This window comes from Chaetomium globosum, genomic scaffold, assembly GCF_000143365.1.
Source record: "Chaetomium globosum CBS 148.51 scaffold_2 genomic scaffold, whole genome shotgun sequence".
Classification (NCBI taxonomy): Eukaryota; Fungi; Ascomycota; class Sordariomycetes; order Sordariales; family Chaetomiaceae; genus Chaetomium; species Chaetomium globosum.
Genome location: NT_165977.1, coordinates 215,844 through 243,817, shown reverse-complemented (window position 1 = coordinate 243,817; position 27,974 = coordinate 215,844). Strand labels below are relative to the sequence as shown.

At 54.8% G+C, this 27,974-nt stretch overlaps 8 protein-coding genes across 8 annotated transcripts; 4 read left to right on the top strand and 4 right to left on the bottom strand.

The window, feature by feature from the left end:
• Nucleotides 1-982: 982 nt before the first annotated feature.
• On the top strand, nt 983-6,400 carry CHGG_02213 (uncharacterized protein; the record flags this gene model as incomplete). Its single annotated transcript, XM_001228728.1, has 5 exons — nt 983-1,235; nt 1,646-1,887; nt 2,034-2,374; nt 2,491-2,570; nt 3,498-6,400. The coding sequence occupies 5 exons, from the start codon at nt 983-985 to the stop codon at nt 6,398-6,400; spliced, it is 3,819 nt and encodes a 1,272-aa protein (XP_001228729.1).
• A 1,399-nt stretch (nt 6,401-7,799) lies between these two features.
• On the bottom strand, nt 7,800-10,474 carry CHGG_02212 (uncharacterized protein; the record flags this gene model as incomplete). The annotated part of the gene is made up of 5 exons (XM_001228727.1): nt 7,800-8,562; nt 8,853-9,527; nt 9,603-9,691; nt 9,957-9,990; nt 10,416-10,474. The coding sequence occupies 5 exons, from the start codon at nt 10,472-10,474 to the stop codon at nt 7,800-7,802; spliced, it is 1,620 nt and encodes a 539-aa protein (XP_001228728.1).
• Nucleotides 10,475-11,098: 624 nt separating this feature from the next.
• Nucleotides 11,099-11,375, top strand: CHGG_02211 (uncharacterized protein; the record flags this gene model as incomplete). Its single annotated transcript, XM_001228726.1, has 2 exons — nt 11,099-11,301; nt 11,360-11,375. The coding sequence occupies 2 exons, from the start codon at nt 11,099-11,101 to the stop codon at nt 11,373-11,375; spliced, it is 219 nt and encodes a 72-aa protein (XP_001228727.1).
• A 300-nt stretch (nt 11,376-11,675) lies between these two features.
• CHGG_02210 (uncharacterized protein) lies at nt 11,676-12,136 on the bottom strand (the record flags this gene model as incomplete). The annotated part of the gene is made up of 3 exons (XM_001228725.1): nt 11,676-11,773; nt 11,854-11,969; nt 12,039-12,136. The coding sequence occupies 3 exons, from the start codon at nt 12,134-12,136 to the stop codon at nt 11,676-11,678; spliced, it is 312 nt and encodes a 103-aa protein (XP_001228726.1).
• Nucleotides 12,137-14,690: 2,554 nt separating this feature from the next.
• CHGG_02209 (uncharacterized protein) lies at nt 14,691-17,261 on the top strand (the record flags this gene model as incomplete). The annotated part of the gene is made up of 2 exons (XM_001228724.1): nt 14,691-16,952; nt 17,220-17,261. 2 exons carry the CDS (start codon nt 14,691-14,693, stop codon nt 17,259-17,261), a joined length of 2,304 nt encoding a protein of 767 aa, XP_001228725.1.
• A 2,201-nt stretch (nt 17,262-19,462) lies between these two features.
• Nucleotides 19,463-22,047, bottom strand: CHGG_02208 (uncharacterized protein; the record flags this gene model as incomplete). The annotated part of the gene is made up of 2 exons (XM_001228723.1): nt 19,463-20,564; nt 20,693-22,047. 2 exons carry the CDS (start codon nt 22,045-22,047, stop codon nt 19,463-19,465), a joined length of 2,457 nt encoding a protein of 818 aa, XP_001228724.1.
• Nucleotides 22,048-22,448: 401 nt separating this feature from the next.
• Nucleotides 22,449-25,581, bottom strand: CHGG_02207 (uncharacterized protein; the record flags this gene model as incomplete). The annotated part of the gene is made up of 4 exons (XM_001228722.1): nt 22,449-22,645; nt 22,988-24,358; nt 24,536-25,221; nt 25,313-25,581. 4 exons carry the CDS (start codon nt 25,579-25,581, stop codon nt 22,449-22,451), a joined length of 2,523 nt encoding a protein of 840 aa, XP_001228723.1.
• Nucleotides 25,582-26,205: 624 nt separating this feature from the next.
• On the top strand, nt 26,206-27,783 carry CHGG_02206 (uncharacterized protein; the record flags this gene model as incomplete). The annotated part of the gene is made up of 2 exons (XM_001228721.1): nt 26,206-26,405; nt 26,499-27,783. The coding sequence occupies 2 exons, from the start codon at nt 26,206-26,208 to the stop codon at nt 27,781-27,783; spliced, it is 1,485 nt and encodes a 494-aa protein (XP_001228722.1).
• Nucleotides 27,784-27,974: the final 191 nt, after the last annotated feature.

The window sequence follows — 27,974 nt, the reverse complement described above, 5'->3', positions numbered from 1 at the left end:
GCTCTTAATTACGACCTGGGGCAGCGTGGACTGTACAAGATCAAGGCTAAACGGTCCACCGAATGGTCTTGGGCTGAACTTGGGCGTGACGAACGGATCGCCGCACCGTGGCGCTGGCGAATAGTAGTTATGGGATTCGAAGCTTGCACTGAATTCCTGCACCTCTTGGCACCTTCTTACACAGTATTCGAGACTTTTCCCCAAACACCTTGCTCACCATGTGGAAGTCCGTGTTCTGATGTGGTGTAACATATACCAGCCAGCAGCCACACCTGCATATACGGTAAAGTATTGTTTTCCTTCATTTACCCACCGTTCATTGTTCTCTTTTCACGTTTACTCATCTCATCTATTTTGGTTTCCATTTTGACATCAATTTCTCGGCGTAGTAATTTGTAGGTTATTGTCCTCGGCCCTACCATTGAAAATCTGTCCTGTAGCGCAAGCTGATGTCGCTCAAGGTGTTTTACGCACCGGTGTCCCCTCACAAACTGTTAATCAGTTGGCTTGAGCGGAGACACATTGGTTTCCCTGTGCCTTCCATATTGTGGCATGGCCCCCGCCAGGGGCGTCCGGTTGATTTCGGGAGGGCGGAGGAAGCAACCCCTTTTAGGGAGCCATGTAGAGGTCACCCCGCATGTGCCGTCTTTTGTAGCTCCCGGTTGTATGGAATTCGCGCCGGCAACGACCCGGGGATCGTTAAATGTAACAAACACGCCGGGGGCAGTTATTACCGGTGATGATGCTACAAGCCCCGTCAGTCCAAAGCCCGCGCCTGCGGTTTCCCAGGGGCTTTGCGGCGAGCGAGCTAATAAAGATCTGCGTTGACCAGGCCTCGAGGGCGGAGCAAGTGTTTCCGAGTTGGACATGATGCCCGCAATACAATGGCGACGTCGTGTGCATACATAAGAACGTATGGCGAAGGACAGAAGAATTCACTTTTGACACCAGGGCAATAGGTTGTTGAAACTCTACCGTCAACATGAAGTTGCTCAACCTCCTTCTCGGCGCGGTGGCCACCAGTTCAGCGCTGGCGGCACCGGCATCTGTTGCGCCGACTCTCACAACCAAGGAGAAGCGAGCCGGCAAGTTTAAGTTTGTCGGCGTCAACCAATCTGGCGCCGAGTTCGGCAAGGATACGCTGCCGGGGCAGCTCGGCAAGCACTATACCTGGCCCGCTAAGTCGAGCATCGATGTCAGCTTTGTCCTGTTGCTATGTTGCTCTTGGGAGCGAAGTATGAGGTTAGGTTGGGGCAACTGACATGACCAACAGACACTCATCGGCAAGGGCATGAATACCTTCCGCATTCCGATCATGATGTAGGATTCTTTGTCCCGCGGCAGAAAATAGAACAAGGTATGGAAGGGAGTGGTTGACAAGAATAACAGGGAACGCCTGATCCCTACGAAGATGACGGGCACCGTCAACGCCACATATTCCCAGGGGCTCACTGATGTATGGAAGTGATGGTCGGCTGGAAAAGTGATGATGACTGACCGCGCGCCCAGATCGTCTCATACATTACCGGCAAGGGGGCTTACGCCGTCATCGACCCGCACAACTTCGGTACTCACCTGATCTACCTCTCCATCCGACGCGTCCAACTTCCACGACGGACAGCCCCGTACTGACCATTCCCCATAGGCCGGTACTACGAGCGAATTATCACCGACGTTGACGGGTTTAAGGCGTGGTGGACGACGACGGCCAAAATATTCTCCAGCAACGACAAGGTCATCTTCGATACCAACAACGAATACCACGACATGGACGACAAGCTAGTCTTCAACCTCAATCAGGCCGCCATCGACGGCATCCGGGGCGCGGGGGCCACGTCGCAGCTGATCTTCGTCGAGGGCAACTCGTGGACAGGAGCATGGACATGGGTGGGTTCCAGTTTGCATCCCCAACATACCCATCACAACATCATCACATCAACCATCCTCCGAGCTAGGCAGCCAATGACCACCTTACTGCTTCACCTACCTACGTAGGCAGACCAGCTAACCACCCCGACCCCCCCATTCTCCAGGTCTCCTCCGGCAACGGCGCATCGCTCATCAACCTCTCCGACCCCGCGGGCTCCGACAAGCTAGTGTACGAGATGCACCAATACTTGGACAGCGACGGATCCGGCACATCGGAGGCGTGCGTGTCCGGGACGATCGGACAGGAGCGGCTGCGCGAGGCGACGGCGTGGCTCAAGGCCAGCGGCAAGCGCGGCATCCTGGGAGAGACGGCGGGCGGGGCCAACGCCCAGTGCATCGCGGCGCTGACGGGCATGCTCGCGCACATGGCGGAGAATGCGGATGTGTGGATGGGGTGGTTGTGGTGGGGTGGTGGGCCGTGGTGGGGGACGTATATGTATTCGATGTGAGTCTTCTTTTTCTTTTTCCTCTCTTTTTCCTTTCCTCTCTTAATGTCACGGGCACAGCCCGTTCCTTGTAGGGTTAGGGTTGTTATATGTAGTTAGGGTTCGGGTTCTCCAGACGGGCCAAGTGGGGCTCTGCGGGGTGGAGGCTCTGCGCGCAGCATAGGTGGGGCACCGCGCAGTGTGGCCTGTGCGCAGGTACGAGCAGGGTTTTCCTTGAGCGTGCCCCGCCTCCCACTTTCGGTTCCTCGTGCAACCACGCAATACACGAGTATACTCCTACCACGGCATTCCCACCCGTGATACTTAATTTAGTTTACTTTCTTCTTTTATTATATTTTTTTTTCTTTACCCCCCTCTCTTATTATACCCAAGGTACTTCGAAGAATGTTCTAACAGCCCAAATTCTCTTATCCTCGTACTTCCCGTATGCTTCCACGCTGACCTGGTTCGATGGTCTTAGGGAACCACCCAGCGGTGTAGGATATTCCAAGGTGTTGCCGAGTCTGTTGCCGTATTTCTGAGGTGAATTTGGGCGATGAGGCTTCTTGGGGGTTCAAGGTTGGTTTAAATTGTGTGAATTGGGGAGAAGTTTAGGTACCTAGGTTTGAGGCTCACATTGGGAGAGTGTTGGTGGTATCATGATATGAGACTCGAGTTGGTACACCGTGCAGCTCTCCCGCCCTGATGGCGAGCGCCGCTTCCTCGGGCAGCTGTTCTGGCTTGGCATTTCCGAAGAAAACGCGAAGTTGGACGACGCGTTTGCAGGGGTGGGTTCGTTCTGTGTAGCCAATCAAAGCGGCCTGGAGCCCCTGACTGATCACCGTTTTACTCCGTAGTGAATTTCCAGCTCCAAGTCCTGCAATCCACACCACTTGCGCACCACCAGAATCACATGCAGCAGGTTCACAACTAAGTCACAACAGAACGTCGGTCAAAACCCGAACCACCTACCTCTACCTTAACCTACTCATCATACGTGGAAACAACCGGCGATGGAGATGACGACACTTCCTTCATTACCCAATGAGCTGCTCTGCATGGTCTGTAATTACTTGTATCCGCCCGATCACCGTTGCGCGCTTGGAGATGACGACGACCACAACTGCTACAGCGACCACGCAGAACACATGGAAGATCTATACCAGCTTAGCCTCGTGAATCGTCGTCTTCTGAGCGTGGTTGAGCCGATTCTGTACGCCAGAGGCATCGGGTACCATTTTGCAACACCTCTAGCATGGGCTGCTAAATTCGGAATTGCAGCTACCCTGCACAAGGTCCTGGCCGCCGGTGCATCGCCAGACCGCAAGTTGCGATGCCAGATGACACGCCACTTCTGGCATTTTGCCAACGATGCCCATCAAGCCACCTTGGACTGGGCCGCCGGGGACCCCAAGTATTGGCCGCCCCTTTCCAATGACCGGGTCGAGGCGCTTGACGACGAAGAAGAAATCTGGGCCAAAGACATGACGTCCGGCCTAGCCGATTTCGATGTCGGCTATCCTGCTGAAGTCTGTCCGTCTGCCGGGCTGGCTGGCAACGGCAGTCCGGATAGCTCCACCGTCGATTTTGCCCAATCCCCCCGTGACCCCCCTCCCGAACTCTACGAGGCCGATCGCCTCCTTCGCGAATACACCGCCCTTCATCTTGCTGCTAGAGAGGGACACACCGACTTTGTCAATCTCTTGCTGGCCAACGGCGCCTCAGTCGACAGCTCCTCCCGCTGGTTCTGCCCTTGTCGCCCGCATCGTGGCCTTTGGCAGACCATGTTGGACCGGCCGACTCTTGGTCACCTCCTTAAGCCAGTCCATTGGCTGCCCCTCCACGCCGCCATCTGTTCTTCACGCATCGAAACCGCCAAGAGTCTCCTTTCGGCGGGTGCAACAGTCTTGAGAAATTCCCACAATGGATCCGCCAGCTACGGAGCTCTTCACCAGGCGGCAGCCGCAGGCCATGTCGACTTGGTCCGCTATATTTTGGACACTCACCCAGATATCGACGTCGACGTCCCGGATGAGCTTGGCATGACTCCATTCTACCACGCTTATATCAATGCCCGCTGGGATTCCACCATTCCTATCCTGATGGCACGGGGGGCAAACATCAACTCCCGCGTCCGCGTAGTTTTCGATCGCCGCCACGGCGACGTCCAAACCAATGTTCGGCTCGATGCCACTCCCCTTGCCGAAGCTTGTCGGCTCGGCCGATTCGAAGACGCTCTGAAATTAATTGATCTCGGCGCCAATGTCACCATGGGCGTTCAGCTCGGCAACGATTCCGCCATCAACATGAACATCCCCCCCCTGCACCTTTGCTGTATGGACTTTGGTCTGGATAACGAGTTTTATCCGACAGGAGAAGCAATTTGGAGTCGAGCTCCAGGGCAAAGGGCGTTTCGAGGAGCAGTCATCGCGAGACTTGTTGCCGCTGGCGTCTCGCCAGACGCGAAGATGGGGTTCATCGGTTTTGGTGTGGAAACCGCCCTCACCGTGGCCGTTAGGCATACTAACGTCGCCGCCGTGGAAGCCCTACTCGCTGCCGGCGCGGATGTCGGAATACGCAATTTAAAGGGGAGGAACGCGTTGATGGTATCCGTGGAGCCGCCCACCATTGACTCTCCCTCCGAAATGAGCCTCGGCTTTCTGTCCTACGCCCCGGCATATCTGGCCTCCTTTCGCATAGCACATTCCGACGCGTGGGCTATCACCAAGCTGCTAATTGAAGCTGGCGTGAGCTTGGTTGACGGGGACGAAGATGGTGACACTGTTTTGCACCTCCTCTTCGACAGCCTTGACGAGGGCGACAGATTTAGGATCGAATCGCCTTCCGACATGGGCATTCTTCGGCTCTTGCTCGCTCGAGGCGCTGACCCTTGCTTGCGCAACAAAAAAGGTGTTCCGGCCTTGCATGTCGCTGTCCGGAATGGACGTCTGGCTGCCGTGCAGTGCATAGCAGCACAAGGCCGCATCGACCTCGTTAAAACCTTTCCCATGGAAGTCGTTGGTGCCCTTTTCGACGCCGTGCAATTCGAAGATGACATCGAAGATGCAACCACCGATCCCGACTGGGAGGCCCTTATGGGCGATCCGCACCGATTTAGCGCTGCAACACTGCGACTGATCGACGCCCTCGTTGATATGGATCGTTCGGGCCGCCTGTCGTCAAACGTCTCTTTTATCTGCTCTCGCTTGCACAACCGGCACAGAAAGGACCCCGCATTGGAGGTCGCCGAGGTCCTCTGCTACCGGGGTCTCGCGGCGGATACCTTCGACGGCGAAGCCAAGTTGACGATTCTGCGCGCGGCCATTAAAGCCGCCCGTTGGGACATGGCCAGGGCCCTTCTACGCGACGTCCCAGAGACGGATATTAACTCCTTGGACCCAGAGGGCCACACCCTTCTCTCGCTGGTGACTTCATCGCGCCGGATGCATGATGGCGGGTTCGCATGGGAACTTATCGAAGCCGGTGCCGATATACACATCCGCGTCGCCCCTAGCTTGTCATGCGGCGAAGACACGACGCCCTTGAAGCAAGCTCTCATATGCTCCGACACGTACCCTATCGAACGCATGTTGCAAAAACAACCAATCCGCGGCAATCCTCGTGCCATTGAGCATCGATATCTGCACTGGGCCGTGACGCTCCCCTGGAATCCATCTCTGGAGGAAGAATGGTCCGAGTCGGTTTGGTCTGATAGGGACACGATAGTTCGCGCCCTCCTCGTCGCCGGCGCCGACCCTACTCAGCTAGACAGCAACGGCGACACACCGTTGTTGAGAGCCGCGAGAGAAATGGACGAGAATAAACATGATGTGTGCCGAGAGATCGGCCATTGGGTGAAGCCTCTAAGTAGAGGCGTCGATGGCCACCGGAAAAATAAACAAGGGCGGAGCATTGTAGACCACCTCACCAACATCATCAACGAGCGGGAACTTTCTGATCTCGAATTCATGTATAGTGTGATGGTATTTAATCTGACCGAAGACGGAAAGTCCGTGAAGAGAGCGATACGATGGCCGCCAAAGTGAGAGCGGTGGTCAGTTCAACTACCAGACGACCACGACAACAACAACCACATCCACCGAATCCACACAACCCACCGTCCGCAGCACACACCCTCACAACCAAGATACACACACACACACACACACACACACACACACACACACACACACACGCACGCACACCGATGTTCGGGAGGGGAGGGACTATTATTGCAACCTCCCCTCACACACACGGCTCTGGCTCTGGCTCTGGCTCACCCTGCCAATGTCGGTGGGGTGGGCGATGCCGCTACTGGTGTTATTGACGCGCTGTTGGCGGGTGGGCATGCGTGTTTTTTGCCCATCTAGGGCGTGTAGCTCTGGCCCTCGACAAGGGGGAAGTGGTAACGGACCACAGTGACGAATACATGTAAAAAACCGAACTCCAATTGGAGGTGCCGCCCAAACCTTAGACTAGAAGGACCAAAAGAAAGCTATTCGAAAGCCCGAAGTCTACTTTCGATTTAACTTGGTTTCTTTTATTTGGTTTACCTTGTTCAGCTTTCTTTACCTTTTCTTTTTCTTATTTTTCTTTTTTACTTCTTCGTCTTTTCTTGGCTTCTTGGTCCCCTTTCGAGTTCGGCTTTCCTTTTGGCCAAAGGGAGCAAACTAACTTGCTTTTGACCCCCGATGTGCATGTTCTGTTCATGCTCAGCAGGGGAGGAGAAGTGGTCTGCTGTCTCTCGCTTGCTTGTCCCCATGATGATGTCACGGCGTAAAGGCCTCGTGTGCTCCCGATAGAAGGAAGGGAGGTAACTATTTGCTACAAAAACGGCATGTCTGGCTGCGAAAAAAGTGACTAAACCTGAGTCCGTGAGCCCCATTTGCGGAAAAATATTCTTCGGAAGGGAATTCGAAACCCTCTCCTCCATTTCGACCTCGGCTTCGGACCCCGGGAGCTTCCCCCGCCCACGTTTGGGGCAATACAGGATTTCAATATGTGGAGTACATGTTCCCAGTAGTCGGGGTCGACATCAAGAAAAGAGAGAATATTCTGTGCTCCTTCCAGTATCGTAATGTTGTCCACTTGAATGTGGCCAACCCACGGACTCTCGAGTCAGGAGTTCCAAGAGCTCTAGCCGCGCCTCTGAATGGTTAGGAAACGGGATTTCCTCGTAAATGATGTTTGTCACCGTTCCGGCATAGAGGCGTTGATTTGCGAATAGGTCGGGACAATGCTGAGTCTTGTGCTTTAGATATATAGGAATAGGTATCAGGGCGGCAACTTGAGGCATGCCGTCGACAAGTGGCCTCACAGGATTTTGCTGTCCACGTTTATAGAGCTCGCCTATTGGACGACCGTCGTTGTTAAACTGTTCTTCCCACCACAATCGTGATTCTTCTGGGAATTTGGCGACGTGGATATTTAGCCGGTCGAGAGCACTCACGAGAACACTTTTATCTGGGTGGTCATCCGGAAAGCTAGAGGCAGCTTGGAATACCCGTGAAACCAGCCTTGCCCAAGCGAGCCCGAAACAATTGGCTCAGCAGTGAGGACAATGCCCAGAACTAACCCCTTGACAATCGAGGATTGAGGATCGAAGTCAGGGTCGGTTGCCGCGGTGATGCTCGCCCAATTCTCGCGGACCCAATCCATGACTGTCCGGTGCATAAAATCCACGAGATTGCTCTCCATGAACCCGATGTTGTTGCCTTGAATGGCCACTAGCTCTAATAAGCCTCCTGTTCGGCTCGCTAGTTTCCGTTCCAGAGAACCGATGGCACCGGTTAAGTATTGGCTCGTGACTTCGGCGGCGTCGAGGTTAACCGAAATTTCCTTATCCCCAAACCAGAGTGTTAGGGCAGGTAGAGAGATTCCAAGCTTGTGGCAAACGCTCTTGACCTGGAAAAGCTGCGATGCCTCGGGGCGGAAACGCTTGCCAGTTCGGTCCCAGATGTAACGGAACAAGTCGGCAACCTCGCTTGGAAGTTTATCGATGACCGCTTGCAAAGCCGTGATGCTGGCCCCTTCCCGGAAGTCAACTTCTAAAATCCCCGAAATGACGGACACCCAGAGGAAGACGCCCTGTGCTTTGTTGATGATGTCGGTGATGATGTTGCGAGCGGTCTGTGGGCTGGTGGCGGCAAATTCGTGATAACCCGGGCTGAGCTCAAGTTGTGCTTGGACAAAGGACTTGATATCTTTCCTGGTGAAGTTTCGAGCCGTAACATTGGATTCTTGCCGTACGCATCCCTGAAGATGTTCCATGGTCTGCTAGTGGCGCAAACCTTAACCGCGGCCGCTGCATTAGCTTCGCCGAGTATTTCAACCAGTTGTCTGTGGTCCTCTTCAAACTCATCAAGGCCGTCAATGAAAAGGACCACCTTGAACCTTTCCCCGGTTGCGCGAAGGAGGTTCCGGAAGCCAGCCACTAGCTCGCCCATGGTCGGAGCTGGCAACTTGGCGATTGTATTGAAGGACTAAAGAAGAAACCACCTCGCAGGGAAGATCTCGACGGCCAGCTGCGCCCGTTTCCGAATTGCCTCAAGGAGAAGTGTTCTAAAGAGACCCTCGTGGGACTTTTGGAGCTTGTTCGCTCCTGACGCCCAGGAAAAGAAGCGAGCAACAAGCAGCTGGGACCCGGCTGCCCAATTTTGCAGCAATTGTGCAACCCTTGGGTCATAGGCGAAGAATTTGGCTAACGTGGACTTCCCAGAACCTGGCTTGCCAGTGACCCAGTAAATACTTTGGGAATCCTCGCGTAGCCATTGCGGAAAGCTTGACCAGAGCTGCTGGCTGTCTTCGGACGTCTGTGGCTCGTGGAATATCCACTCGAAGGTGGCCGCGTGTCGTTTAGAAATACTTATCTCCCGATGGCTGATGGACTCAAAGTATAGACTCTGGCACAGTTTGTCGCCTTTGTCGCTGTCTTTGTTGCTGTCGAACTGGGTTCGTTTTGCATATTCACTTGCATCCCACTTGTCGCTCAGCACGTAGAGCACCATCTTATCAGCGTCAGGTCGATTGTCCACGGGCCAACTGTCGATGAGGCCAACGATATCGGTGCTGAATTGCTTGGTCGTACTATCGACCCGACCCAATGTGGCAATCATATTCGCTTGCTGCTTCGCAAACTGGCGTAACTCAACTCCGCTTTTTCCGGCTTGGTGCCTAATAATTGTTTACAACAGGAAGAGTCAGCTTGCTGTATCGTACAGAAATATCTGTACAGGAGGAACGACTGACAACAACAGATATAGCAGAGCGACGTCCATTTGCTGGCGGATCCCACTCAGGCGGTCTGCCAGCTTCTCGATGTCACCAGCGGTTGTTACCTGTCGGAGTGTAATTATGCCTTCACGTCGACCACTCACCAGAATGTCGCCCTGCCCGGGCACCTGAAGTATGTACCTGCATACCTATCACTGCGGTCGAATGCTGCTAATGGTGCCACCAGCTGTGGCACTCGAGCTACTACATGCTGTAATACCGACGTCATACCCATACCTGTGGGGGCGAACAGACTTTACGTCGAGGTGGTGGGTTAAAACCGCCAGGTTCCTGTTTACCTTGCTTTTCCTTCATTTCTCAGCTCCTCACCCTAGATAACTCCTCATTACCCCCTTTGCCGGTCCTGAAATGAACGAGAGGTGGCGACAATTCCGAGCGTTGGTGCGGCAAACAACACAGCCGAATAAGGGCAGCGGGGTTGGACTTTGTAATAAAGACCTCCCTTCCCCAAATATATCACCCAACGAGAGCTTAGACTCGGACATCACGATGGCTACCCAACCACCGTTATATTGCCAAGTTGATGCCGAGCCGCCTGCGAGTACCACGGCCATCAAGGAAGATGTCTCCCCACGCAATGGCACGAAAGAAGCTCGTCGCGCGCCAGCTCAACATTCGACAGATGACCGAAATAATGTGCACCACGAACTGCCTTCTGATCCTAAGGCAACCGCAGCGTATATTTCTGCCGCTATCGCCACCGTTGCTGTCACTGATGGATCGACCTCCACCGCCGCCCGAGCGACAGTTGATATCATTAGTACTTACACCGCCGACTCGGTGGCCTCAGCACCGACCGCTAAACCACAAATCGCCGCTGCCGCCATAGTTACCGCTATTACGAACCATATTGCCAAACTAGTAGCAAACCCGGGGAAGAGGTGGATCAGCCTTTGCCATCTCGATAACGCAGTCAAGCGTGACATACCAGACTATAAGAAGGCTTTTGTAACGTTATCGGCAGCATTACCTTTGTATTGGGCTCTGAAAGAGAATTGCCGCGAGATCATGTAGCCGTTGCCATTGCTACCGCCGTCACCACGGTTGCCAACACTATCGCCAATTCACCGGCTGGCACCAGATCCACCGTCGCTGCCGCGTTTATAACCTCAGCCAAGCAAGTGGCTAACGTGGCGTCGAAGGCCGTGTCTCCGAGCGGCCGGAGCAAATATAAAGAACGCTGCGGGAAGCGCTGTTGTTATGGAACCAAAGATCCCGGGCCTTGTCACGCCGCCGTGCAGGAGACCAACCTATGGGTGGCGCTGGGCGCGCTCTGAGCGTACACCACCAGCGTGGGACACCTCCAGGCCGCAGAGGCACTCAACGCCGTCGTTGCCAACCACAGGCAACATGCTAACTGCGCCTGCGAGAATAATCCTACAAGGTGTGAAGGCATACTGGGGGTACATCGACTCCTGACTGAACTCGACGTGACCAAGAACTCTCACGAGATGACGATGCCTGAGGGCGAAGCAGCGAAGGTGCTTGGTATTGCGGCAGCGGGCGCGGGGGGCGCCATATCCCCGCAGCTCGAACACGTGGATGCTAGCGAGATGATGGAGAGCCGCGACGCTTTACTACAGGCGATTCGGGATATAGATGTGAGGCTTGCTAAGCTTGAGGTAGCGGATTCGGGCTCCGCGGACTATATCATGTAACTGATTGTTTGCAGCCTTGGAGTTGGGGCTTTGTTTGGAACCAATGTCGCTTAGAGCTAGGAGAATATAGAAGGAGACCAATTTGGGCTACCAGCGAATTATTAAGGGATTTACGCTACGGCTCCGCCGCCTGTTTATAGCGATCCCTTATCCACAGGGTGACCAAGCTCAGGTTGCCGTGTCAACAAGAAACAAAACACGCTTACGAAGCCAACGACGTTTTTAATTCTCTAAGACTCCTTGGTAGTATTATCTGGTAAAATGGTAACACCTCCCGCACCTCCAAGAGCCGCCATAGCAACCATCAAACACTGGCTTCCCGCCTGAACCCGGAGAACTGGTCGCTAGATGCAAGACTGGAAAAGTGCAATTACCAGCACTTGTAAGAGCGGTAAATACCCTTGGGATAGCAGCGGCCACGGGTGGAAAGAGGGTCCTCAGTGCCGTGGCAGTCCTTGCCAGTGTAGACTGGAAATCACAAAAAAGTCAGTTGCTGGCATGCATAGTTTGGGGGAGGTGGGGGAAAGGAGCAGCAAAACAAGACTCACCTCTGGGGTTGAGCATGCCGCCCGTGTTCCAGAAGAAGGCGCCCGTGGCGTCGTCGAGGTTGTAGCACCGGCCCGAGACGGGGGCGGCGTGATACAAGATGTTGGCATCGTTGTTGCTATCAGCTTCTATATTAGCATACCGGGACGGCTGAAAACTTTGGATGGAGGGCGGCGGGTTTGCATACCAGTCGTCCATGGTGCGGTATTGGTTCAGCTTGGGCTTGTCGGCCAGGACGGAGGGCACGAGGGCCGCGACGACAAGGAGGAGGGTTTGGCACTTCATTGTGATGGTGTTGGTGGTTTGGTGTTGGCGTTGGATTGTGAGGTGGATGATGTGTCGGAAGAGTGTGATGCCCCCAAGACTTAGTTGACGGGCAGGATGTGGTTGTCTTTATACCTTTTCTCGTGCTAGAGAATAACAGGCCGATATCCGTCTGTATCCCCTCTAGGAGGCTAACACCGGGAATGAGGAAAAATTACTCCGCTTCACGAAGCTCTTTTGTGGATCATCATTGATGAACCGACAGACCATTTTGGTGATACAGGGCTGGGGAAGCTGGATCGAGTCTGCGTCTGGTCGACTCGGGCAAATGCATGCTGACATGACTAGCACAGAGACATCGCCAAAGCCAAGCAGTGAGGTTGTACAAGTCATTGGGTGGGTCTCACTCTTCCTGACCCCAACAGGGACGTCCGCTTAAACGCCCGTTACCTAAAGCGGGCATTGCTCGCTGAGACAGGAGCGGGCGGGTCTGGAACCAGCTAGGGTATTGACTCCTCTAAACTGCCAGGATCGGTAATTTCTCCAGCAAATGGTTGGTTCAAACGCGATGCCAGTAAGCCCTATGGATCTTGGCTCTGCACAAGCGGGCTGTTCCTGTGGATCAGCCGAATTCACGATGGCGGTCCCCGAGCAGGCTTCAACGGGTGAGGAGGTCAGACTAGGATTTACCGAGAGCTTCAGAGGAGCCAGATTCAACCATCGGGGCCCCCGGTCAGTTACCGCCTCACCGCCGGTTACTAGTTGACGAGCAGTAGCGAGAGGGGATTGTGTGCTGACAGCGTCAATCCTGTGGATCAGAGCCGAGACAAACGAACGGCCTGACTGGGTTACGGCCGCCACGTTGTGCTTCTCTAGTCTCGGTATTGGTTGGCAATGGGGAGGAATGAGATGATGCGTCGTATTCGACGGTATCCAAGCAGCCACTGAGCGTTGATCCGCGGCTCGCTGATCCATCCGCCGCACTAAACCACAACCCTTGCGCCCCACTGGCCGTCGAGATGCCGAGATACCTACGTGTAGCCAAGGCTCCTCACAAATCAAATAAGACCCCCTATTTTATTTACATGGGCTGGGGCACGCTGCATATAGTCTATTTCTGGTCTAGGTGGCATATGTAATGGGGTCATGGCCAAATAAGCCAAATACCCATACATAACCATAACCGTGAACCACACCTTGTTTTTGAGGGGAGAGCACCTGCATGCACCCACAACGTCAGTTGCACCGGCAGTCAGGTAAAGCCAGGCTTGGGCTGGGAACTGGGAGAATCGTACTAAAATGCAATAAAATTCAGAACTTCCTAAATATATTTTTGGCCCATTTAGGCAATTGCCGGCCTGCACCGCCCGCGCGCCCGCGCATCCATCCACCGGCCTGCATGCCCAGGACATCAAGATCACCGCCCACGAAAACCACCGCTTCAGACCTCTCTCTTTCCCACCCAATTCTTCAAGCTTTGGAGCATGTTGATTGAGTCTGCGTGAAGCGAATGTCGTTGGATGCCTACGCAGTGCTTGGCGCGACTGAACAGTCGCTCGCACTCTGATGACATGGCCGGGATGGAGAGATAATCGAATGCCATTGTAGAAAGCCGTGGATACCGTGAAATATTGGCCTTCCACCACGCCAGAGGCTCATCTACCTGCTTGGGCCGCTCAGAGAGGTATTGGTCAACCTCGTTGTGATCCTCTATGTCGTCATAATAGTTGGAGCCGAGGAGGAAGCTGTTGCGCCCGGGACGGTCGTGGTGCTCTGGATTGTTGGTCTCGAACGCAGCATCTTGATGGAAATACTGGCTCTTGAAATACTGCTTGAATGCGTCGATCCAACTGTCCATCTGAGCCGGCTTCAAGTTCAACTCCATCCACCTTCTTCTGTGCCCTGGGTGTAAGATCATTGCGAACCAGTATGCGTGCGAATCGCCGAGGAAGGCGATGTACTCGTCGAGCTTCGTGACGGCTGATGCGATGCCCGCTTCAAGTGGATGTACGGTGATGGTATCATCCAGGGCAGGTGGGAAGACGGTCTCGACGGTGTAGTCTGGGGTTAGGGTTATATATGTGTGTGGAACCCATTAATCTTGGCAAATAAGTCAAATAAGCCAAATAAAGCTTGGCAAATGTGGCCCTTTATTTGCCAAATATAGGGCCGTATTTGGTTTGGCTTATTTGCCAAGTATTTTATTTGGTTGCGAAATATTTGATTTGTGAGGAGCCTTGCGTGTAGCTGCAAGGTCCGTCCATAGTTATTTCGGTATATCTACGGCTTGCGCTGATCGGTTTGCTGATTCGCTCCGAGCCCCCCTGTACGGCCCACTGGCTTTCAGGGCGTTCCAGGGCATTACAGCACTATGACCGCTAGCCTCTCGGTGGCTTTCAGCGCCTCGCGCGTGTGCGCGGGCGATCGCTACGCAGTACAGAAGTAGAGCGGCCGCCTCCTAGTGGCAAACCTCTCCTCCCCCCCCGACCTCCATTCCTTTCCCTTCCTCTGCGGCACGGCAGGGCACTGCAGCGAACACTATCGACCCCTCTCCAACCTCTATTCCCCCCCGGCCATGGCGCCCCGAAAGCGACGAGCGCCGGCGCCGGCTCCGGCCGACTACCAGTCGATCACCGTGGCCTTGTCGCCCGGTACGGAACAGCCTTCGGGCAGCCACCAAAAAGAGCCGCTAACCGCAGCGGCACCGGCGCGGCTCTGGCCCTCTGCCGCTGAACGTGGTCAACACGTGGACCGCGCCATCGTTAACAACGCCGAGCTACATGCCAACTCGCAAAATATCCTCACAATGATCAGGGCAGCCCGGCCGAAGAATACGACCTCGGCTTACGAGCCAAAGCAGGAAGAGTTTCGCCGGTTCTGCAAGCGGAAGCAGTACCAAGATGGCGAGACGGTCAGGGAGGATAAGCTCCTTCTTTTTCTTGTCGAGGAAGTCGTCCATCGGCCGCTGCGGTCGCGGAGCCGGAAGGCCGCCGAAGATATCCCCCTCTCAGAGACTCGGCTTTCGTGGCGATCAGTTCGGTCGTATATAACGGCGATTACCGACCTCTACCGCGCGCAGAAAGCGCTCGGTATGAACACCTATCCGTCGCCCCGGGAGGACAACGCTAGGGAGTATATCAAATCCCTACAGCGCCGGGATGCAGAGCAGCAAAAGGCCAATTACGCCGACAAGGGCCGAGATACCCTTCTTGATGGCTACTCCGAGGAGGATTTGAAGCGGATCGCCGGCGAGCTCTGGGGCCGTACGGCACAGTCGGCCGAGTGCCACCTTCGGACCCTGGTTGACTTGCTCCTCGGCCACTATATGCTTACCCGCGGAGGTGACCGCCGAGCTCTTGAGATCTCGGACCTGTTTACGTTCGAATTCGCCGGCGAGGGCCCTACGCGGTGCATGCCGCTCATTATTACGACGCGAGCCGGGAAGCAAAACCAGCACGGCCGCTTGGAGACTGCCAGCGCACTTCGCAGCCGTGACCCGCTTATCTGTGTGCTCGGCGCCATAGCCTTTTACCTACTTTTTCGGTGGGACCTTACCAACGAGCCGTTCCCAGAGTTCGAGAACCGGGCACAATGGTACGATATTCGGCTGCTAAAGAGCACCGACGCCAGTCCTACCTCTGAGTTCGCATACAATAGCCAACGGGACTGGGTTATCAAGGCATTTGCGTACGCGGGTATCCAGTCGATCAAGAAGACCCACGTCGGCCGAAGCTCTGGGGCAAAGACGGCCGAGCTGAAAGGCATAAGCGAGGCACAGATTCAGCGTGCAGGCCGCTGGAACCAGGAGCAAATGGTCGGCTGTTACCTGAATTCGCTATCCCGGAAGTTTATGCGGACCATGGCCGGCCACCCGGCGCAGATGGGTTGCTTTGAAATACGCCGGGCCCGAATACCGCCTCCAGGCTCACTCTTGCCGTTGATCTGGCCGGACCTAAACAGGTGGGCCGGCAAGTTCGGTCCAGGGCCGGGGCAAGTAAACGATCTAGCGGCGGCTGGCTTCACTACCTTGTTATTCTACCTCCGGGAGGTTATCTTACAGGACTCGGCGTTGCTAATGCGCCAATTCCCAGACTGCGCAGTATGGAGCCATCCGGTATTTCAGCATAAAGACTACGCGCCATACGCAGGCCGGGTACTAGCGTTGATAGAGGAAGACGAGCGGCCAACTGAACTAGCCATCTTGACACAAGCGTTGCCAGCCCTTACCGACTATCTCAAAATGGCGGAAGCCCGGCGCGAGGCGCAGATGACGGAGCTTTCGGCAGCCCTGACGGCCGAGATCCGTACGGCTAAAGAACAGCTGGCCGGAGCTTATCAGTCTTCCTTACAGACCTTCCTTACCGAGAGCGTCTTTCAGCTAAAGTCGGCCACTAGGCCAGTGCCGGTGCCAGCACCGGCGCCGGCACTGGCCTCTACACCTCTAGTTCCGTTGCCCCAAAGGCTTGGCGAAGTAGTTGCGGAAGGGGAGGGGAGTGTCTACGGGTCGGCACCCTTGTTGTCGGTAAGTCGCTCCGCTAGCCCAGGGGCCGCCGGCTTAGCGGAAGAGCACAGTCTTGAGGCAGGGGCAGAGGCAGGGGTAGAGCCGCCGAGGTATCGCATGAGCAGGGCTGTCAAGACTGTGAGGGACCTCTGGGCGCGAGTGGACCGTTGGCCTCCAGGGCGGCCCTTCGATTACGGCACTAGACAACCGGTGGGGGAGTCGATGGCGAGCCGGCCGTCAGGCCGAAGTGCAGTGGTATTCCTTACGGCTCGAAGTCATCCGGGAGATCCGGCGAGTTGCCCGGTCGCGGCGAATAAGCGAGGAATCGGCCATGCAGTTTGTCGGTGCCGAACAACCGGCAGTCTAACTGCTCTTTAGACCTTTATTGCAAGCGGCTCCGAGTCCAACAGGAAGACTCTGGAGGCTCCCAGAGCCGATCGTTAGAAGCGACGGTTGCCATCAGTGGACAGTTACAGTTGTCTCTAGCCAGGCAGTCAGTCTGTATACGGTGCCAGTCGTCTTACGGAAGCGGCTGCGCCTACGTCCTCTCCCCCCCCCATATATAGGCCGAAAGTGGATTTGTTTTTTTTATTCTTTTTGTAGAGCCCGTACATTGATTCGAACTCGTGGCCTCTTGGTAGCTAAAGTCGTGGTTTCTTTTTTAAGATTCGAGATCTAGTATGGTGCCGGCCTTGATATTTGAGAGGTTCTATCGGTGGTCAAATAAGGTTTTATCCACATTAAATGGTGGCCGTCTTATACCGCTACACCACGAGCGCCTTTTTTACTTTAAACTGTATTAGCCCTAGAGCTGAAAAGCGGTTCAGAGCCAAGAGGTTATATACCCGCATCTAGTAGATGCCTCTTACAGAGAGAGGGCATTCGCAACCATGGATACCAGTTCTACATATATAACCCTAACCCTTGACAATACGTAGATAGGGGTGAATATTTCCGGCCGCTGAGCGCACGGCCCTTTTTTGGTGGCAAAGTGGCGCTCATCCGCTGAATCCGCCACCAAAAGGCCGACGTAGATATACAAGATATACTCTTGATACAGCCGCCATCTCGTGACAGCGCTCCCAATAATCCAATTTTTTCTTGGCAATCTTTCAATCCAATTCTGGATTTTCGAGCCCCAATTTAATCCAATTCGGCCACCGGATTGATTGGCGGATTGTCAATTTTTGGCCCAGAACTTTTCCTTCTTTGGACACCCCGGTAAACCCTGAGGGTTCAAGGTTCTTAGCCCTTTACCCAAGAAAACACCCGGGCCAGGCGCGTTGTGGGCCCTCGGTTCGACACGCGCGGTATCGCGATGCTTCCCCTTGGTGTTGCGTCCCCGCTCGACCGCGGCGAACCATTATACTAGGTCACTGTTGCCTCTGAACGTCCGCTATCGTTAACCTTGCCGATTGTTCAGACACGGCATCTATTGCCAGCGATGCTCCAATCCACATATCCGACATACCGATCGCTTCCACCGCCGGAAACAGCGCCTTCTCCCGCCTCCGCCGGGCCCGCAGCGTTGCCGACCAAGCTCGCGAGGCAGCAGAGATCCCCGTAGAACAACTGTCCCTCTTCGCCGTTAAGGACCTTCCAGCGATTCTTCATAAAGGAAATAGATATATCCTAGAGGAATGGCTATCTAAGAAGAATCGGACCTCGTGGATCGGGAAACACGGTATCTGGCTCACGCGGCTACAAGGGGACAAGACCGATGGCTCTTTCTAGTGTTGTGAGCTTTGTTCCAGCATCTGAGGTAACAGCCCACCTTGGTGAGCCTGTTAGGCCGGTGGAAGATCCGTTGCAGTGGTGGTTGAGTAACCAAGAGCGATTTCCTCGGCTGTCAAAGATGGCGTTCGACTTGCTCTCTATTCCACCTATGTCAACAGAGTGCGAGAGGACATTCAGCCTTGCGAAACTGGCCGTGGGGATGCAGAGGCAGTCTACACAGGAGGATACAATATCCAAGCTGCAGTGCCTCAAGAATTGGTTGCGAAATCGAGGTCCTTCTTAGCAGAGTGGCAGGGTTGTGGTCGGGGATCTTGCTCTGTGCCAAGGGGACTGTGTGAGGTCGGAAAAACCTACCGGGGATCATGTGACTTTAGCTGCAATTCTTCAATCCAATCCAATTCCGGGGCTTCAATCAATCAATTATTCGGAAAGGCTTCAATTTAATCCAATTTTAAGGCCCAGATCGGATTGATTGGGTTGTTGGGAGCGCTGGCCTAGGCCACCGTAGAGAGCGTCAACTGGGACTCACTTCACGATGCACCTAGAAGTCACTTTTGGAAATGGTGATGCACGCGTTGACGTTTCCATGAAGAGGGATGGACAAGGCAACATTGCAGGTAGATAAAGAAATGACCGCCCGATATGAGCGGTTACCCCAATATGGCCTTCCCGTTGAGAAATGGCACGTTGGGAGTCCCTTCTTACGTGCAAGTGACAGTCCACTGCCTCCTTCCCGTAAACTAAGCCATGCCACGGCCCCAACAAGTTCTCGCGTTCATATAAATGCCTCTAAGTCTTCCCCCTTCTCTCGCTTGGAAAAGCTAAACCACTAACATTCTCATTTGGTAGCAATTACACCAAAAATACCATCCGCTACCAACACACAGCACTAGCAGTCGCACTTGCAAGAATGGCAAAGATATTATTATTATTATTATTATTTCCTACACCGATATGCCCTGGGGCGCGCCGGTCCTTCTACTGCTATTTACAAAGGAAACCGTGCCGTATAGGCCGGATAAAAACCTCTGTCTACCACTTTGAGACAACAATCTATGAATCCGTCATACTGCAAAAGAAAGGAGGCCCTTTGCCGGCCTCCGGGCCCTCTAGCCCTCCCCATCCACTGTTTCTAGCTCCAGCCTTCTGGCCAGCCTATACTCCAGTAGCCGGCCAGAGTCCATCAGCCAGCCAAGGACCTTCCTAACAAATCTTCTGCTCCGGGCACCTACTCCCCGTAATACGGTTTGTAGGTCCCGATGTGACCGAATCTCTCTGCCGTCCCACGGCCTTTGTAACGGCGGGTCGGGGCACCAAACCACCAAGTGCTCCACTGTCTCCCTGCCCCTCCCGCACTCGCAATAGGGGGTACGGACCTCCGGGACTTTCACCCTGAACAGGTAGTCCCGGAGGCCTATATCCCCGATACGGGCCTGGGAAAGGAGGGAGCTCTGCGCCTTTGTAAGACCTTCGTGTCTCATCAGAGCTTTGTCGGTAAATAAGAGGGCTGGGGGGTCTTCGTCGGCTATCCTCCTGTTTAATACCCTCTGTCGAGTAGTACTTTGTTGACTAGCTCTCTGTTGTTCCCACCGGGCCTGCCAGGCCAGTTCGACCACCTCCTTGGTATTCGACCCCCTATCCTTCCCCCCAATCTTCCATTTGTAGTTAACCCACTGGGCCACTACACTAGCGGCTAGTTCAGTGGGCGTGGGACTCTGCGGGCCCTGACGGGGCCTCCGGCCTCGGGTTTTCCTCCTCTTGTTGAACCTTCGGTAGACCTTATTGCAGGCCTCAGTAATTAGATGCCCCGTGGTTATTCTCTCAGCCTCCGGCCCAGCCCCTGACTGTAGGGCCTGCTTCTGTAGCCGGCCCTCGAAGTCGGCCAGCCGCTTGTTGAGATATAAGTCTAGCGGTGGCACCCAGGCCTCTGTTTCTAAGCACCGAATAGGAGCTGACTTGTATGCCCCTACTACTATTCGAAGGCTCCTGTTCTGAGCTTTTGACAAGAGCTTTGCAGGCCCCTTCGGCCCTGTAGCTCTTGGAGCTGTTGGTTGGTGGAAGCTGGAGGCTCCGTAAGCTATGGCACTGCGGATGCACTTTACGTAGACCTCCCGAGCCCTGGATAGGCTCGGGCCCCACGTCTTTGCTGCAATCCTCGATAAGGCGAAATCTTGGGTTTTGAGTTTCCGTTCCACAGCTTGTTGGTGCGCCCTCCATGATAGCTTCACAGTCCCAGCCAAGACTCCTAGAAAACGGAGCCGATTCCACTGGCTTAACTGTGCTGTAGCCACTAGCCCCTGGGTGGGCCAGGGCCACCGGGTTCTCCCACTGTCTCCTACCTTTGTTGAAGTGAATTAATTCGCACTTTTGAGGTGCGAACTCCATCCCCCGGGTACCAGCCCACTGCAAGCAGGTCTTCCAAGCTTTTTCCAGTTGCCTGTGTATTGGCCTCTGGGTTCTTTCCAAAGGCCAGTAGGTTTGTGTCGTCTGCGAACCCTACTATGCTAACCAGTGGATGGGCTGTTTTCAGGGCCTGATATAGGGAGGCAATGTAGAGGATAAATAGGATCGGGGATAGTGGTGAGCCCTGGGGGACTCCCGCTATGACTGGGATGTCCTCTGTTTTCTGGCCGTCGAAGTGGAGGATCGCAACTCTGTTACTTAACCACGCCTTCACCCACAGAACCACCCACTGTGGGTAACCCTGTAGCCGAAGAGTGGCTAGTAGCCGGGTGTGGTTGACGGTGTCGAATGCCCCTGAGATATCCAACTGTAGAAGGGAGGCGGTTGCTTTCTGCCGCCAGGCCTCCTGGACTTGGGCTACGACTAGCCGAATCGCTACCTCTGTTGACCTGTGCTCTCGGTTTCCCATCTGCTCCGCTGGTAGTAGGCCGTAGGCCTCTGCAGCACTAGTAATCCTCTTTGCTACCAGTGCTTCTATGACCTTCCCAACTGTAGGTAGAAGGGCTATAGGCCTGTAGCCTCCTGGAGTTCGGTAGGTACTCGGCTCTTTTCCGGGCTTTTGTAGGACAACTGTTTTGGCTCTCTTGAATATTTCTGGAAACCATCCGATCCGGAAACACGCCTCCGTGAGAACCGCTAGCACCTTGAACAGTGGGCGCCCACAGGCCTTAAGAAGGCCTATAGGTAAGTGGTCCTCGCCTGGAGCCTTCCAAGGACTAATCTTCGAAAGAACTGCCCTAACATCACCCACTGTAACCTTTTCCTCTATATTGAACTTCGGAACCCACTGTTCTAGCAGGTCCGGGTCCTCTATATCAGAAAGGTCAGCTTCTGGGTTAGGGTAGAACCGGCGTGCTAAGGCCTCCGCCTTCTCCTCGTGGGTGGAGAGGTCCTGGCCTCCGGGGGGCCCTGTGAGAGCGGGTAGTTTCGGGGGATCTGGGGGGGCGAAGCTTCTGCAACGGGCCCAGCGTTCTAGGCTCCATAGCAGGTCGGGTTTGTGGGTGGCTTTCTGCATTGTTGTCCTCCAGGTCTTCGTTTTCTCCTTGTTGATGGTGGCCGCGAGGGCCCGTAGACCTTGGTTAAGTCTTTCTTTGTTGTGCTCCGACGGGGCTGCCTTGCACTCCCTTTCGGCTCTCCTTGCCTCTCTCTGGGCCTCCTGGACCTCCACTGACCACCACGGCGAGCCGTGGCCTCTGTTGGCCTTCTTCCGAGGGGTGGCCACTTCAGCCATCCTCTGTAGCTCCTCGACCAACCAGTTGAATGCTTCTTTTAAACCCTCCTGCTCCCTGACTTGTGCCCGGAGGCCAATGGCAAAGATATGTAGTAGTAACACCAGCAATAAGAGCACCAATACCAAAAGCACCAGTACCAACACCAAAAGCACCAGCACCAACACCAAAAAGCACCAACACCAGCAGCACAATTACCAACACCGGCGATCACAATGGTAGCAATACCAGACAGTTTACTGTTTCGGCCCTTGGCCTGATATTCGATATTGATAACGGTTAGCGCCAACACCACCAGCCGGACGATAAGGAAAGGACAATCCAGCAACTAGAGAGGCAGCTGGATGAAAACCAAGGGAAGCTGTAGGGCAAAGATTAGGAGCTGGCGGACAAGATAAAGGAGCTAGTGGATAAGGGAAACGAGCTGGACAAGACCAAGAGCGAGCTGGCGACAAGCAACGACAGGTGTAACGTGCTTGACCAGCAACTGGCTGTAGCGAAGGGCTCGCGGCAATGGAAGCGGGGGCAGATAAAGGGCTACGGGGGCAGGGGTCGAAATGACTGCGCCGTGGGGATAGTCGTAGCGGAAGAGGTAGAAGACTGGCGGAAGTTCTAGTAATGAAGCAAGACATAGTGACAATCTTCGCGCCAAGCCCCGCAAGAACGTCTTGCTCCCAGCGTTTCTTCACATAGGTTGCAAGTTATATTCAGAATTATCCTACGAAGGCGGTGCGGTAAACTGATGATTTGTTTGAATCCATTCATCCAATGAAAATGCCACGTCATCCAACCTAGGGCTGTAGTTCAAGTTGATCGTCTGTCCCTGTGCATCTGGCGGGGTGAAAGTCCCAAGGAGCCCTGGCATGACAAATCTATCGGCTAAGAAATAGTCAGTTTCCGGATCCCGTCCGTCGGGGATGGAGGAACCTTAGGAATACTCACGATCAAAAGCAGTACTTCCCACGTTGGTGTTGTTTTGGGGCAACACATCATGGCCATCAACGCCGATGTTGCCAAGACAGCTACCGTCGGTAGAGATATACTCGGCCGGTGCGGTGCCCCGTGTTGCTTGGTGTGAAAGCATAACCCCACCACCATGCTCGTGCTTCCGGTGCTCTTGAGCACCGCGGCCTTCCCCAACCCTCGCGAGCACAATGCTCACCGTCTCGGCTGCCTTTTTTGCCTCCTCGGAACCGGAACTAGCGCGCATCCAGATGGTCCTCGTCCTCGTAAGGGCCGTCAGAATCTCCTCTTTCCGCTCGAATGTCCGGCCGCGGTGTAGCATCGAGCACAACACCATAGTGGCCGTAAGGAAAGTGTGGTTCATGATGGAAGAAACGCGCCAGCGCATCCTGAAGAGCTGCCCCCCAGGCCCGGTTTCTTCGTCCAGGGTATTTTGGATCTGAAGAGCGCCGAGTGAGGCGTCTAGGCAGGTGGTGCGGGAGTAGGCAAAGACGTCCTCGTCGGGCGAGGGGGAATCCACGTAGAGAAAGCGACGGTGAAGCATGATTTGCCCCTTGTGGAACAGGTGCAGGATGAATAGGCGGGCCATGATAACTTCGGGGGTATCGGTCACGCTGATAGCCAAGGGTTTGGGTTTGAACGGTGGGGGGATGCTGGCAACTGCTTGTTGGAGGATGCCGTCCACCCTCATCATCTCAGAATAGCCACACGGTTGGGCGGCAGAAGTGATATCGCATATTTTGCCGAGGGCTATGAACATTCTCCTCCTAGCGATAATGCCGAGAGTCGGTGTCAGTTCAGTCTCAGGGCGGGGTGGTGGCAACTCGGTTGTATTTCCGTCCAAATCGGTGTCGCTAATATTGCGTGGCTCCGCCGTGTCCCATATCCCGTCCGAGATCATGCGAGGCATCCCCATTTGGGTGGAAATGAGCATATCGCCCTGGAGCACGGTGGCCCAGAGTCTTCGCCTGATCTCGCTCTGGAGTGGGGAAACGCCAGGGAAATGGCTCGGATCGCGATGGTAGCCCATGCGCATGGCTAGGTTCACTTCAAGGCCGAAAAGAAACCAGATATCTTTGTCGGCGTCGCCTCGAAGGATGAGTTCGATGTAAACGTAATGTATGACAGTTTCTAGAACGTATGGGCCGGATTTGATGTATTTGCCGATGATGAGACATTGTACCGCCTTTTCGCGGTAGAGGTCAATTTGCAGAGATCGGTGCTCGGGGTCGCCATGGGCGGTGTCGGAGGCATCCGATGCAAGGAGGGCGAGGCAAATCATACTGAAAAGCAGCCCGACCCATACAACCGGGATGTTGGATTCGTTGGTCCAAAACGCCTCATACTGGGCTCAGCTCGTTAGCACAAAAGTATTGCCGGTGAGAGTATCACTAGAACTTGCCTCCTGAAGAAAGCTTGGGCCGTGGATAATGGCTGTTCTATCGCCGTCAGTCCAAATTCATCCCTATTGGTTGTCCAGAACAGGCCCAGGCATGAAATGACCGACAAAGCATCGGGGGCACTAACAATGGACCAAGTCCAAGCGGTTGAAGTAGCGAGAGATGTACCGGTCTACAGCAGTCTTTGGCGGCAGGGCGGCGAGAATCTCGGCGCGCGACACTGGCAAGCGGCAGCCGTAGAGGAGAAGTGTGTGGGTTGAGCGAGGCCCCAGGGGGTTGGTGGTTTCAACGCCAGCGCCAGTGTCATGCTCAGCCTGGGCTAGGCGGAACCGTTCTTCTTGGTCGAAGTGATCCTTGAGATCGGCAATGCCGTCCAGGATGGCGGTCCAGTGGTCCCCGCCAACGTAGTGTAGTTCTGACGCACTCATATGCATGCTTCCACATTCAGAGCCCACTTCAAGGGCCGTCTCTAATTCCACGGTAGGAGGTGCTGTCTCAGCCGGGGTGGCCATGCCGTGACACGTTGGACCGGCCCGGGGTACGGGACTGAGACCGGGACCCAACGCCGGAGTGGGGCCGGGGTTCGGGGCGGGGCCGGACATGGAGTTGAGCGCAGGTGCTGGCATGAGAGACATGACAAGACGCTCGAGCTGAACGATGCGGTCGTGCATGGCTGCCGGCCTGGGCAGGGATAGTGCGGTGGCATAATTGTCGGCGTAGGTACACGCGAGCCCCCGCGATGAGCAGGTTGAACATGGTTGTTGGCGGTCGCAACGTAGCCTAGAGCGGGCGAAAGGGAAGGGAATCAGCGGTCTGTATCGGAGGAACAGGACGATGAAGTCCAGGAGCCCACAACGCTAAAAATCCATAAAGGCAAAAAGGACCAAGAGGACACGGCTCTTACTTGCGACGTCGGCAGAGATTGCATGAAAGTTGTGGCTTTTCCCGGCGTCGACTGGCACTGGGGCTGGGACGTGCCTGGGGGCCGTCTTCAACCTGGCCCGCTTTACCGTCACTCCTCAACGACATTGGACTAGCAGCGTGTGCTAGAAACATGACAGTTACCGGGACATTTTTTCCTCCCGTCTGCCCGTCTAGTGGGAGGAAGTCGCCGGGGAAGGGAAGTTGTTGTCGTTGCTCAGGATTCAGGGGAGTAGCCCCCCCACCTTCCATTGTTAGAATTTACCCCACCTGTCTCGGGGATGACCGTCCGACCCTCCGTGCCCCACTCTGAGCTCGGCAGGCATCACCTTCCCAGAGAAGGAGGGTATTTTCCTCAGTCGACAGAGATACAGGCCCAAAAAAATGCTGGAAAGCGGTCTAAACAACACCGGGGTTTTGTTTTGGTGATGTCACGCGTGGGATATGACAAGAGTTGTGACTTTCTGAACCAGTTCATTGGCTACTTGGTACGAAGTAGCAGTTAACTAAATGCTGGTTGGCTTCCGAATCGGGAATCTTGGGCCTTGGCAGCCGACACGGAACCACTCGGGGTCCAATCCCCCGCGGACAACGGCACGGCAAGACCCGCTCGCTCGGCGGAGATACCGGATATCCAGCACTGAATTCGATGACGAAGACCAAAGTCATGGTTGGGTTTCTAGTATGCGCTGTGAGATCCGCCCATTAGCCGCGGAGCTACGGTCTCCTCCAAACCGCGCCAACCTCAGCAGTCTTTAAAATGCCTGTTAGGAGACATTGCACCGCGCTGGTTTCCTTCTCCGACGTTCATCCCAGGTCATCTTTGTCCAGTTTCCATTTTGGCGCCATCTTCTCGCATAAGCTACAACTACCTCAATGTCGAAGGAGCAGTCCTTGGAAGAAAAACGTGCAGCCGGACTCGAGTCAAGCCCGGCGAGTGGCAGCAATCTTGAGCTCGGAATAGAGAACAACATTGTAGATTGGGAGCGATCCGGCGATGCTGAGAACCCCGTCAACTGGCCTGCGGCGAAACGGTGGAACCAAATCATCATGATCTCCATACTCGGTTTGATCACGTATGCGGCATGCCCTCTCTACCATCATCGCTCTACCGAAGGCCTGGATACCTAAATCATGTGTGCTAACGTCGACTCTTGAACGCAACACAGGAACCTCGCCCCTACCATTTGCGCACCCGGCATCGGCGGTATCGTTGCCGACTTGAACATCACCACCGAGACCGTCAGCACGCTTGCCATCACCCTCTACGTCCTTGGCATCGCTCTCGGGCCAATGGTCATATCCCCGCTCGGTGAAGTCTATGGCCGCCTTCCCGTCTACCACATCGCCAATCTCGTCTTTGTGGTTTTTGTTATTGGAAACGCGCTCAGCACTACCGCCGCTCAGTTTATCGTCTTCCGCTTCCTCTCGGGTTGTGCAGGCGGCGTCCCAATGGCCCTCGGAGGCGGCTCCATCGCCGATCTCACTCAGCTCTCCAAGAGAGGGTTGGCGATGGCCCTGTTCAGCCTTGGACCTCTGACAGGGCCCGTGATCGGCCCTCTCATCGGTGGAGTTATCGCCGCGAACAAGGGGTGGCGTTGGATATTCTGGGTGCTGGCCATTGTTGGTGGTGCCGCTGGGGTATCTGCCCTCGCCCTGCTCCGCGAGACACACCCTAAGATCCTTTTGGAACGCAAGACAGCCCGTCTCCGCGCTGAGACAGGGAACTCGCACCTCCGCTCAAAGCTGGCTCTCCCTCACACACCGAGCCAGCTTCTCGCAAAGGCGCTTGTCCGTCCGGCCATGCTCCTGGTCCGTTCTCCAATTGTGCTGATTTTGTCACTATACGTCGGCCTCATCTTTGGTATTATGTACCTGCTGTTCACCACCTTCACCAGCGTCTTCGAAGGACAATATGGGTTCACGACGTCCACCTCTGGGCTGGTGTACCTTGGCTTGGGCATCTCCATGGTTTTTGCTGTGCCGGTTTTCAACAGCCTGAACAAACGCATGATTGTACGGGCCATAGCACTGGGACTGCCCGGACCGCGGCTTGAACAGCGTCTCCTTCCGATGATTTGGTTCAGTCCTTCGGTAGCTGTGGGCTTGTTCATTTACGGCTGGGGGGCTGAGTACAAGGTGCATTGGATCGTGCCCATCATCGGGACTACCTTCATCGGCTACGGCGCATTTTTTGTGCTGATGCCCGCCCAACTCTATCTCGTGAACCTCTTCGGTTCCGAGGGGGCAGCTTCTGCCTTGGGTGCTAACCTTCTGCTGCGCTACATCTCCGGTACTTTCCTGCCGCTCGCGGGGCCCAAGATGTACCAGACATTGCACTATGGCTGGGGCAACTCGCTGCTTGGTTTTCTTGCACTGATTTTTATGCCCTTCCCAATTCTGTTTTACAAGTACGGCGAATGGCTTCGCGCAAAGACTGCTGTCAAGTTCTGACGCGGATCAGTGTCCGATTATGAGTGGTTACAAAAACGGGAATTCCCGACCTCTAATTTGTGTTTTTGGGGCGAGACCGAACCTACTCTGAGTACCTAGCTAGGAATCGAGATATTGGGTGGAGCGTTCGGCAGGTCTGTTGCAGGCAAGTATGTAGGTAGCTATCTACCTATGTTAGAGAACCTGCGAAA